General features: G+C 39.2%; 1 protein-coding gene across 15 annotated transcripts in view; it reads right to left on the minus strand.

The window, feature by feature from the left end:
* c2cd5 (C2 calcium dependent domain containing 5) overlaps nucleotides 1-13,070 on the minus strand; it is a 112,090-nt gene that overhangs the window by 11,853 nt on the left and 87,167 nt on the right. For 14 of the 15 annotated variants that reach the window (XM_048553764.2, XM_048553766.2, XM_048553767.2 and 11 more), the window contains 6 exons: nucleotides 12,297-12,358; nucleotides 9,920-10,021; nucleotides 9,151-9,240; nucleotides 8,963-9,050; nucleotides 6,687-6,788; nucleotides 748-789 (listed from right to left, as the gene is read on the minus strand). In XM_048553764.2, the coding sequence (XP_048409721.1) occupies nucleotides 748-789; nucleotides 6,687-6,788; nucleotides 8,963-9,050; nucleotides 9,151-9,240; nucleotides 9,920-10,021; nucleotides 12,297-12,358 (486 nt within the window). The remainder of the gene's footprint in view (nucleotides 1-747; nucleotides 790-6,686; nucleotides 6,789-8,962; nucleotides 9,051-9,150; nucleotides 9,241-9,919; nucleotides 10,022-12,296; nucleotides 12,359-13,070) is intronic. The other variant, XM_048553777.2, reaches the window with a different exon arrangement.

Here is a 13,070-nt window from a genome sequence, read left to right on the forward strand (position 1 = left end):
CTGAAGCTCAGTAATGGAGCAGGCAATGGGCTACATTGAAGAGTGGATGATCATGCAGAACATGCAAATAAAAGGCATAAATAGCTAGAATGGTATTTTAAAAAAAAAGAGTGGCATTCCTCCAAAAGGCTGAATTTTCCCCACAAGGGAGCATTTTAATAGCGATGGCTGCATCGGCAGTACCACGATACAAAAAGAAATCAAGGGAAACTTTTGTTTGCTGAAGGGAAATATTGATCAAGAGTGTGAAAGATGTTACTTTAGCAGAATGCACTATTTGACATGTTCATCTCCAGGTTTAAGCTGTCCAAATGAAAGTTAACTAATTTCTGTTAAACACTCTCTGGACAAAGGTGCAGCTTTCACACTCAAATTGCGTGTGCCATTGATTTGCAATGCCATTATTGGGTAGGACAGTCCATCCTTCACCACTGCGGATCATAGGCATGTCTCAGATTATTATCACCATGATAAACTGTAACTTCCGCCTACTTGTTTTAATTGATCCACGCCTTACGGTTTGAGCTTTCTGTTTAATGAACTCTATCCAGCTGCTGCATCTGTCTGCAAAGGAACTGTAATCAACTGAGGTAGCTAAAAACAACACACAGAAAAGAAAAAGAAAAATGGATGACGTCTGTTGCCTACTGCAATGCCCTCTGATGAACCAAACATCACCACATTAAGGGTCTGAAAAAGAGGACGAAGACGCTTCTCCTGAATGAATTAACAACCTGGTTTGCTCACCTCTTTGTGATGCTGGGGTGACTTGCTGCAAGTTGCCACTTTCTGTAATATACCAGAAAGATTTAATGAATATATATTGGAAGATCAATATACAAAAGCACTGCAGGCCACAGCATATCAAGGGATTCGTTCATCATATCCAGAATTATTCACCGTCATCTCTGCAGGTCATATTCCAATTTTAAATCACAACCCTACAGTTCTGAACTTTACAATGTGATCAAAGAATTAATCAGGAGAAAGAAAATGATTCCAGGGAACGACTTCAACAATTAGACACGTGCAATCAAGAAGCAAATTGTACTCAAACTAGTTAAATTTTAATTAATATGCATTTTAAAGAAGGTAATCTCAAACCAGAAAACATTAGGGCCTTATTTACATACTTAATACCGCATTTTACTCAGCAGTGCTTTTATAAAGGCTTATAGATACACAGCTTGAATCACTGATTCAAAATGATTGGTTACCATTTGATTAAAATCAGCCTATCAATGCACAAGTCACCATCCAGTTACTAAGGATACAGAAAGGGACCAAAAGGCAGATATTAATGATAAATGGCACATGTACTAATGCCTTCTAGGAACAGGAGGCAGTGGTGTAGTGGTAATGTCATTAGACTAGTAATCTAGAAAATCAAAGCTAATGCTCTAGGGACTTGGGTTTGGATCTCACTATGGCAGATAGTGAAATCTCAATTCAAATAACAAATTAAGAATTAAAAACAGGTTAAATGGTGACTAAAGACTCATTTACAACTGACCTAAAATTGAACAGTTTTATTAATATTCTTTAGGAAAAGAATATCCGAACTGAGCATTTCAGTGCAAAAGTCAAGGTAATAAAAAGTATCAGTCTAAATGATATTAAGAAATGGCTGAATGCACTGGATACTACAAAGGTTAAGAGACTAGGTGATAATGTGACAACAGTATCGAAGAGCTGTGCTCCAGGATGAAACACAGGAAACACGAGGAGTGGGCCATTGATCTTTCGAACCAGCTCCACCATCCAATATGATTTGGGTTGATCATCCAACACGGTACCTTGTTCACACTTTCTCTCCGTATCCTCGAACCTTTTACCCATATTGACTATATCAAACTCTTTCTTGAAAACATTCAATGTTTTGGCTTCAACTGCTTTCTGTGGCAGAGAATTCCACAGGCTCACTACTCTCCCAATGAAGAAATTTCTTATCTACATCCTAAATAGCATACCCTGTACCCTTAAATTCGAAGGCCTGGTTTTGGTTTCCCCAGTCAGTCTTGGAAGCATTCTTCCTGCGTTTATCCTTTCTCGTCCTGTTGGAATTTTATAGGTTTCTAGGGGATTTCCCCCTCATTCTTCTAAACACCAGTGAATATAGTTCTAACCAATCCAATCTCTCTCTCCAAAAATCAGTTCTGCCAAACCCTCACTACGCTTTCACCACAGCCACAACATTCTTTTTCAGGTAGAGTCCAAAAATGCACATGATATTCTAGGTGTAGTCTCATCAAGGCACTGTACAATTGCTGCTCCCGTACCCGAATCCTCTCATTATGAAGGCCAAAAAAAGTAATTTTTTCTTTACTGTCTGCTACTCCTGCATGATTGCTGTCAGCAACTGGTGCACAAGGACACCCAGGTCTTGTCGCACCTCCCTTTTCCCAATCTGTTGTTATTCTGATAATCTGCCTAACTGTCTTTGCTGCTAAAGTGGATAACCCCACATTCATCAGCCATGCTTACTTACTGAATTTGTTCAAATCACACAGAAGCATTTCTGCATCTTCCTCACAACTTACTTTCCCATCCAGCTTTGGATGATCTCCAAATTTAGAATTGAATGTAATATCTCCATCATCTAAATCATTACTATAAATTGTGAATAGCTGGGGACCAATTACTGATCCCTGCAGTACACTAGTCACTGCTTGCTACTTGGAAAAATAGCAGTTTATTCTAACTGATTTGATTTGATTTGATTTGATTTGATTTATTTTTTGACATGTGTGCCTAAGGACTGCAAAAAGCTTTGTTTATGAGCAGTACAGGCAATCATTGTAAGCTAGGACATACAGATCACAGGGTGAAATAAAAACTTAGTCAGAAGCATACAGGTTACATTGCACAGAGCGTGCACTAGGCAAGATCAACATTGGTAAGATCAGCATTATTTGCACTTATACTGGCCATTCAGTCTAATATTGGTTGGGAAGAAGCTGTTCCTGAACCTGCTGGTGTGTGTGTTCAAGCTTGTGTATTTTGTCCCTGATGGAAATGGTTGTACATTTCCTGTCTGCCAACCAGTTCTCTATTCATGTCAGTACACTACCCTCAATCCCATGCACTTTAATTTTAAATGCAATGTGGGATCTTATCGAAAGCTTTCCTCATAGTCCAAGTAAACCATATCCACTGGCTCTCCCTAATCATTCTACCAGTTACATTCGTGAAAAATCCTAGTAAATTGGTCAAGCACGACTTCCCTTTCATAACTCCACGCTGACTCTGTCCAATCTTGTCACTGTTTTCGAAGTGCTCTGCTATTAAATCATTAATAATAGACTCTAACATTTTCCCCACGACCAATGACAGGTTGGCTGTTCTATAATTCCCTGCTTTCTCTACCTCCTTTTTTAAAAACAGTGGGGTTATACTACCTACCCTCCAAACCACAGGAAGTGCTCCAGAGTCTGTAGATTCTTGAAAGAAAACCATCAATTCTAAGAGCACTTCTTTAAGTATTCTAGGATGTGGATTAATGGACTCAGAGGATTTAGCAGCCTTTAATACTACCAATTTGCCCAATACCATTTCTTAACTAATCCTCCCTCTCATTGGATCCTGTGTTGCCCAATGTTTTTGAGATGTTACTTCTTTTTTAAATTCACTCATTGCCTCTCCCTAATTGCCCTCGAGGTGGAGGAGGGAAGCTGCCTTCGAGCCACTGAATTGTGTCCACTTGTGTCCTCCTTTGTGAAAACAAAACCAGAATATGTACTTAAATGCTCTGCCAACTATGTTCCACTATAAACCTCCCACTTCTGACTGTGAGGGATTTACATTTAAGTAACCTTTTTCCCTTCACATACAATATGCTTGTAAAAACTTCTACAGGCATGTGCCTCTCAATCTTACTCATTGTCTATTTCCCTCATCTTCATCAATCCCTTTGTTCTCCTAAACAAAAAAGTAAACCGCTCCCAATACTCAGGTCAGCTGCTCTTTTGACCAATGTGTATGACCCTCCTTTGGATCTCATTCCATTACCAATTTTGATTCATTGAGCTGTACCCATTAGTTCCAGTACAGTTACAACACTAGTCATTTAGCACTCATTACAGTTTTGTGCCAAACATAGACAAAAGAGCTGAGCCCTAGAAGGAAAGGTCAGTGACTGTTCTTGACATCAAGGCAGCATGTGACTGAAAAACAGCCAAACTACTAGTTGGAGTCAACATGGCACAAAGTAAGATAGTTATCATTGTCAGAGGTCAATCATCTCAGCCACGGGATATCACTGCAGTAGGCCCTCAGGGGAGTAATCTTGATCCAACCATTTTCAGCTGCTTTATTATTGCCCTCCACTCCATAATAATGTCAGAAATGGAGATGTTTGCTGATTATTGCAAATGGTCAGCACCATTCATGACTCCTCAGACATTGAAGCAGCCTGTACACAAATGCAGCAAGACCTGGGCAACATTCAGGCTTGGTTGATAAGTGGTAAGTAATGACAATTGCCAACAAGAATGCAACGATCATCCTCTGATTGCCAGAGCCGAATCCCTCACTGTCAACATCCTGGGGTTGCTATTGATCAAAACTGATCTGGACAAATGATCTACATCCTGGAGTTACAAAGTAGGTCTGAAACTGGGAATTCTTTGATGAGTAACTTATCTACTTAACTCTTTGTCCACAATTTACAAGGTAGAAATCAGGAGCATGATGGAATACTCCACACTTGCTTAGGTATGAGCAACCATCAAGCTCGACACCAAGACAAAGCAGCCTGGTTACCTGGTAACTCTTCAACATTCACTTCCTCCACCGTTGATGCACAGTGGCAGCAATGTAATGCATCTACAAGAACTCACCAAGGGTCATTTGACAGCATATATGAAACAAATGAACTCAGCCACATAGAATGACATGGGCAGCAGATACATCACCACCTGGAAATTCCCCAGCAAGCTGCACCCTATCCTGACATGGAATTATATTGTTATTCTTTCACCATTTCTAGGTCAAAATCCTGGAACTCCCTTCTTAACAGCAACATGGATGTACCTACGCCATGTGGACTGGAGTGGTTCAAGGAGCAAGTTCATTGCTATCTTTTCAAGGATAATTAATACCAATAAATGCCTGTCAATCCAGTAATGCCCATGTCCTGTGAATGAAAAAGAAAATTAAGTACTATAACTATTCCAAAATACATTCATTCATTCACCTTTTCGATTCACATTGCTGGACTGCCACCTATTGGTAATCCCTACTGCTTGCTTTTGCATACCAAAAAGTACTTCCCAAAGAATATTAATCCAAATACTCCTTCACAAGAACAAGCAGCGGTATCTCAGTGAGATTTAAGGCTCTCTCAAGGTTGTATGTGGAGGGTCAGATCATGAACATTTGGATTCTTAACTCACTTCAGATGGCTTGGTAATTTCTACAGTGAGATGACTGTCAATGTGTAGCCAACTATTTTCCAACATGCAGAATGGACACATTAGCTTTTGCCACCAGGTTTCACACGGAACTACTTGATGCATTAACATTTTAATTTAATGATATGTGACAAAAATAGTTTGAGTGTGAATGCTGCACACCCATTTGCTGGAAAGCATCTTCTAAAGCTATAATTGAAAGATAAAATGCATCTTTACACCAAAACACATGCCTTCTAAAAGGAAATAGCAGGGATAGTACAATCCTATTGTAGATACCAATTCCACAACAGTTCAGGAGAACAATGCGCATTTATCATTATGCAAATACTTGGAGGAAAACCACATCAACTACAACATGTAGTATTATATCTTCTTTAACACTGAAACACTTTTGGCATTTTTCTCAAGAGAAACGACTATTTTGTTGCTATTTAGATCTGTAGATATTCCTTACTATTTCTACTGCTTTCTCTAGTTCTACAATTCTCCATGAACTCTATTTCTTCAGTTCTGACCTCTTTAACAGTCTCCTTCCCTTTCCCCATTATTGGCAGCGGCGGCTCTAGCCAAAGTTCTAAAACAGTCTTCCAAAATCTCTCCACTCTTGTTTACTTGTAAATCTGTCCTTAATCGTTACTACTTTGTCCATGCTTTTAATAATTCCTCCCTTTGGCTTCTGGGTCCTCACTTGTCTGCTTGAGCCCTCAGCAAGGCAGTTTAAGAGCTCTATTAAAGATGCAGTGTTAATGCAAATAATTGTATGTAGTCTACAGGCATCCCATAGGTGACATCAATTTCACTACAATTCACTTGAACAACATGAATTTAACATTATGTGTTTAATTGTTGAGGCACACAATCTCTTTCTTCACCTTTTCCAACATTCCACACTGACCTGCAGTGCAAGATTCGAGAGCAAATATTTATTAAGACTGGGGCTCGAACTGAAGGCTCTTAACTGGCTTTCACCAACGTAGGAATTGACCACATCGAAGCACATTTTCTAATATCACTTTGAAATGAAATGCTGTACTGTAATGGTTTTAGAGATAATGGGAACTGCAGATGGTGGAGAATCCAAGATAACAAAGTGTGGAGCTGGATGAACACAGCAGGCCAAGCAGCATCTCAGGAGCACAAAAGCTGACGTTTCAGGCCTAGACCCTTCATCAGATCTGTAATGGTATTACATTCCGTTAACATGTACGTGGGTACTAAAAAGATTCCACTTCAACTTGCATTAAACCTCTTATTCCTAGTATACTGCCTTACCTGTAACTTTACTCGGGGAAAAGTGTACAGCAGGCTGACTAGACTGTGATTCCATACAGAGTTCCAAAGTAAACTGGAGTTGGTCTTCATTCTCTGTTGAAGCTTTAAGCCAGGAATGAAAACAGAGAAAAAAAAATTTGATTCAGAAAAGATCATTAAGAAACTTAAACATGTAAGAGGACACTGTTGGCTGAGAGTACTTCCACAATAATTTGATAATAAAATTGTTGGATAGTAAAACACAGAACGGGGAAATTCAGTCCATATGTCAATGCTAACTTTAATAAAGGACCTATCCAATTACTCACACATCCACACATTTTCTCTGTAGCCCAGCAAGTTCTTTTCTTGACATCTGAAACTGTATCCAACAGCCATTCAAACAGCACATTCCAGATCATTAAAAACTGTTTACTTATGAATGTTTCTCATCTGGTCTCTGGTCCTATTACGAAGTACTCTGCTCTGTGTGCTGGTGTCACTACTTCGATCAATGGAAGAAATTGCTCTTTATTTACTCTGTCAAAATCTTCCATGAGCTTGAAGCTCTCTATTAAAATTTCCCTTAAACTGCCTGGCTCTGCTTCTTTAGTCAGTCCAGACACCTGAAGTTTGCATTCTTGCAGATCTCCTTTTGATTCACTCCCAGGATCCAATGAGCTTCTGGTGCCCAGACTTGGATACAATACTCCAAGTTGCGGCTCAAGCACTTTCATATCTTATTCCTCTATTTATAAAGCCTTGGATTCCACATGGTTTTCTAACAGCTTTCCCAATTCACCCTGGTATCTTTAAAGATTTCTGGGCATATTTTCCAGGTGCCTTTGATCTTGCACCCTTACTAAAACTGAACCATACTGCCGTGATTGATGTTTTCCAAAATGCATCACTTCATGTTTTTGTGTTAAACCACATCTGACATGTATCTGCCTATGTCTTCTTAAATCTGTCATCATCCTCGTTGTTATTTGCTGTAATTCCAAATTTCATGTCATCTGCAAAAACCAAAATAATGCTTTGTATACTGATGTCAAGATAAAAAAAAGTGATCTCAATAAAGATTTAAGGGCCAACACCGTACACTTTGGAAATGCTTTGAACAATTCCTTAGTGTCTTCCATTATATAAATGCATAAACCTAATCTATAGGCAATAAACTTTACATTGCACTCAGAACACAATGAAATGTAATCCTGAATATCACAATGTGAGTGAGTGCTACAGTGTCTGAAGGAATACATTAGAAAAGCAAGTTATGTGAATTTATACTACAGTTATATGCAAAACTCTGCAGTCTCAATACCCAGAAGTTTCAGAAATGGAAACTGATTTTGGTCGGTAGTACAATGTCAGGTTGGATATTTCTTAAGCACTGTTCAATGCTAAAAGGCAAGGTTGTACTTCTAAATTCATCTACAAAATCAGAAGTTGATGAACTGAACAATTAGAAGGAGGAAGCCATCTTTCCCAAGGTTTTAACAGAACTTTGGCTTCACAGGTGCTTGCATGTGGATACTATTTCAATGCTGATGCGATGACATTAAATTTCTCATGACTCCAAGGCAGCGGAACAGCAGTGCCCCACTCGGACTGCTGAGCTCGGGGCTCACCTGCTTCCATCTGCTTTTCTTTTATTTTCCTTCATTTATATTTGCTCTTCTTTCTTTTTCTTTGAAGCATTCTGTAGCTTGGAAGAGGCATTTGAATAGCAGCAATGAGGCAGGGATTGATGCACGGGTTCAGGACGCAGTGGCAGCATCAGGCGTGGAGCGGGTTCGGGGGCTGCTGGTGGCAGGGTCGGACAAAGCTTCTGCAATTGAGGAGCCAGTTAGCAATGACTTGTGGCTTCAGAGATGTGGGCCCATTTACCTTACGGAGATAAGACTTCAAGATACGGATATGTGCCCTTCGCACTGTTTCTTGTATTTCTGTTTTTGTTTTTTTCTTCAATTTTTTTGTATCCAAAATGGATGTTTTACTTTGGTATCTAAGATGGCTGTTTCTACTAATTCTGTTTTTTTTGTACTTAAGATGGCACCAAAAAAGGTGACTTTGTACACTTTTCACCGTAGTCTTGTATCACCGTACTTGAGTACATGTGCCAATAAAATCTAATTCGAATTCTAAATGCAAGAATCAGCTATCCAAACCATTTTATGATGCATTGAGAACCAATATTCAGTCGTCAGAAGAGATTCTGGATCATTTCCAGAGGTAGTAATAAATCTGGATTTTTAAACTGTTATTTAGTAATCATTGTCTAAGAAATACCTCACCTTTCAGGAGGGTCCTGTCTGTACAAGTCTTAGCAATGCATTGGGCTTGGTCCTTGTCATATGTTATTGCAACAGCTGTAACTGCAACCTATAAATTCAAACAAATGTGAATGTAAACTACAATTTACATTACATACATTGAATCAATAAGCACTGTAATAAATAATGGCAGTATACTGGTCATGTACCTGGATTAACTCATCTTCTGGTAATGCAACATTGAAATTCACGTGACAAAGACAGCAAGGTACCATGGATCGTAGCTTAAAATATAGGGTCTGGAAAATTTCAGAAAACGGATATGGTATCATATACAAGTAAAGCCTCTTAGAACCTTAAAGCATCACTCTATTGTTTATTGTGTTGCAACTGCACCCTGTAGAAACAGGATAAACTTAATTTCTTTCATTCACTTGTGGATGGTGAGCACTGGTGGCTAGCAAACATTTATTTTCCGTCCCTACTTGCTCTTAAGAAGGTGATGACAAGCTACCTTCCACGTGCAGTAGGTAGATCCACAATGCGTTAGGGAGGGAATTCCAGATTTCAACCCGGTGATAGAGAAGGAATGCAATAGATTTCCAAGACAGGATAGTGTGTAGCTTGGAGCGGAAATTTAAAATCCCTTCCTTTGCCCTTAAAAGCACGGACAAAGATGTAGATTTTAAGGAAGGTCTTTTCAGAGAACAAGGCAATGGAAGAGATTTTAGAAGAGCATTTCAGAATGTAGACTGCTACCACGACCACCAACAAAAGGGAAGGGGGTTGTACAAGAAGTTGGAATTGAGGGAGAATTGTAGAGAAGCTTCAGAAAGCAAGGGGTACTTACAGGGCTAAATAGTAACAAAATAGCTTTTGTTTCTGGCCTCACCTTTCCAGAAAAATGCCAAAAATGTGTTTCAATCTTAAAGTACTTGCAATTATGTAGTTTTCCTCACACAATTTCCAGGTGCTTACCTTCAGCAGATTTTCACAAAGATCACTAAAAGCTTTATTAAGTCCGTGCGATGTGAGACTAGTAACATTGTTTAATCGGAACACTCTCACTGACGTGAACATCTAAGAAGCAAAAGGAGAGGGAAAAGAACAGGTTAGTAATAGTAACAGGTACATTCAGTTGAGAGTTATGAACAAAAGGCCATAAATATTCATTGCTCAAGGTATGGTTACTGCCATTCTAATGAATGGCATGTTCATAAACACCGAGCCTTCAAACTTTAGTATTTGAAAATACATTCCTAAAATAGGGTGCACTCATTCTGTAAGAATGCTTGAAAGAAAAAATAATATGCAAAAATATTTAACAATTACTGTAGTCTGCCACACTTTCACCAACAATATAAGGAGACTGCATGAAGCAAAACACAAAATATCGAAATTGCATTCGCGCGTCGTAAGGGTTATGAAAATATTGTCATATTACAAGAGTTGCAGCACTGCACAGTTTGCAGATAAATGGTCCAAGTGCCAGATGGTGGGATTAGGCGCTCAGAGGCTTGATTGTCAGCTGGCACAGAAACAAAAGGCCAGTTGGCTACAAACTTTACATGACTATTTGCATCTTCTTCGTGTCAAATGCATATTGTTTGAAGTAAACAATAAGACATTATTTCAATAAATGTCCTCCAATGACAAGAGAACCCTCTTCTAGACTAGTAGCATCTCTGTTTATATGCTGTATTGTACTTTCCAACAGTTCATGACAACTTTGAAATATTTCAATGTCGAGTTGAATAACAATGTATTCACTGCTTTAAAAGCATTTATGTTCCTTATTCACGAATGCAGAGTCAGGCAGAATCTAAGAAGCTACAGAAAGTTGTAGTAGGAGGAGGGATTGAAGAAACCAACACAGTTCGTTTAACTGGGATGACGGCGTTTCAATTACGAAGAGTTAGGACAAGTTTTAAATAGGAAGGGTAAAATTACTATAATTACAGATTAACTTCAAAAGCTAGTCATGGAATAAAATTGTCACAGGTGTGTTGTAAAATAACAAGTTTACTCTTTAAAAAAAATCCATCCACTGCGTGGTGCGAGCTGACCATTTAGCTGGATTGTGCAGGTTATCCGCCGCTCTTACTGCATAAAATCACAAACAGTGTTCCAAGTTAATTTTCTAGCTGTGTCTGCTTTTATTTACCAAACTAATTCTGTCCATTAACAGAGCAGTAGACAGTTGACTGGCCAAACATTGTTCAAACGCAAAACTGTCACCTTTCACACCAAAGCAATGGTCTATATACAAAGCCTTGAGGAACAGTTGGAATTTTGTTTTAAGGATGGATAACAGATTATTCCTTTTATAGTACCTACAACCAGCTGAATTATCAAAATGTCTTACAAAAAAACATGTTGTCCCAAAACTTCACTTTGTTCTTGTTTACAAATAGCAACATTTAAGATATTCCTCCTATTCTGTATGCCTAGATGCAGGCACAAATTTTCTGAGATATCTTAATAGGGTCTGTCTTGTGCTCGATTCAGCTGAGCAGTCAGATTAACTCCCTTTCCTTGATGTGCTCATCAAACAATCTGCCCTCAGGTTCTCTATTACTTTCTAACACAATAGCCTCTCTACTGGTCAACAGGCACATTGGAATTCTAAATGCCATAAAATGAGCCTTACTGACAACCTTAGAAAAACAGCCCAAACCATTTGCTCACTCTGTAAACCCGACAGGGTCTATCAAAGCTACCCAGTGAGATGATAGCCACTCCGGTCAGATTATTTCTTACCACTTGAGGTCCTGAAAAATGCCCAGTCGACCTCAAATAGCCTGGAAGGATAAAGGATGGCTTTTAAAATAAAATCAAATATTTACTATTAATTCATCTAACTTAGGCACCAGAGTCACCGTTTTGAGTGAGCATGTTAAATAACTTGCAGTCTCAATGCAGCTCATTTTCAATGTACAAACGAGGACAGAATCAACAGAATGGAGAACATGGCACAAGGGGGAAAACGCAGACAATAAAACAGAAACTTTGGCCAAGTTAAGAATTTCTTGCAGATACACAGTTTGCAAGTGGATGTGGCCTTCTCGGAGACAAGTAATCTATGTTTTTTTAACTTGACTTGTCAACCTCCAAAACTAATGAAGCTGAAGCTGCGCAGGATTTTGAGATGCAATCTCTCAAAATTAAATTATGATGGCCTGTGTGAAACTTACTAATAGCCATCACACCTAGACAGCAGTGGTCTGTAAAACAGGCCTGTCACTGCCAACCGTGCCAGAACGAAGTCATTGGCACCCATATTATGAGCAAAACAAGAAGGAACACATTCTAATTTCACCCACTCCTCGTTATTTCAAATGCTTTATAGATTTACCTGTAAATCAGATGTCCAATTGTTGATCCCAGGCATAGTTTCTGTATTGCAACTGTAAAAGCCTGTCAATATGAAATAAACAAAACATAAAACTCAAGTCAAGAATACTAAGTACAAATCTAATTAAAAAGGCTCAGCTGAGCAAAGACAGGTAACTTTATGTGGAACATTGAGCGAACCTTCATTTTCTGTCCATATTTGTATTAAAAAAAGTCTGTTGTACAAGACTTGAGTAATGCTTGTAAAGGATTAATTTGTCCAAGGATAGATCTCAGACCCATGTTATGCTCCTCTTGCTCAGGGACACGGCTGATTTCCCTGACTCATTCACGTGCGGGAAGTGTGTACAGCTGCAGCTCCTGCTAAACATCACGATGGCTCTGGAGCAGCGGATGGACTCACTTTGGAGAATACGTGATGCTGAGGGGTTGTGGATAGCATGTTTAGTGAATTGGTCACAGTGCAGATTAGGATTGCTGAGGGAGAAAGGGAATGGGTTACCAAAAGGCACAGAAAGAGTAGGAAGGCAGTGCAGGTGTCCCCTGCAGTCATCTCCCTCCAGAACAGGTATAACCGTTCTGGATACTGTTGGGGGAGATGGCTCACCAGTAGCCAGGTTCATGGCACCGTGGCTGATTCTGCTGTACAGAAGGGCGGGAAAAAGACGGGGTATTGAGTACAAGAGTTGGCAGGTCATGTTGCAGTTGTATAAGACTTTGGTTCGGCCACATTTAGAGAACAGTGTACAGTTCTAGTCACCACATTACCAAATGG

Source organism: Stegostoma tigrinum, chromosome 25 (assembly GCF_030684315.1).
Source record: "Stegostoma tigrinum isolate sSteTig4 chromosome 25, sSteTig4.hap1, whole genome shotgun sequence".
In the NCBI taxonomy this organism is placed as follows: domain Eukaryota; kingdom Metazoa; phylum Chordata; class Chondrichthyes; order Orectolobiformes; family Stegostomatidae; genus Stegostoma; species Stegostoma tigrinum.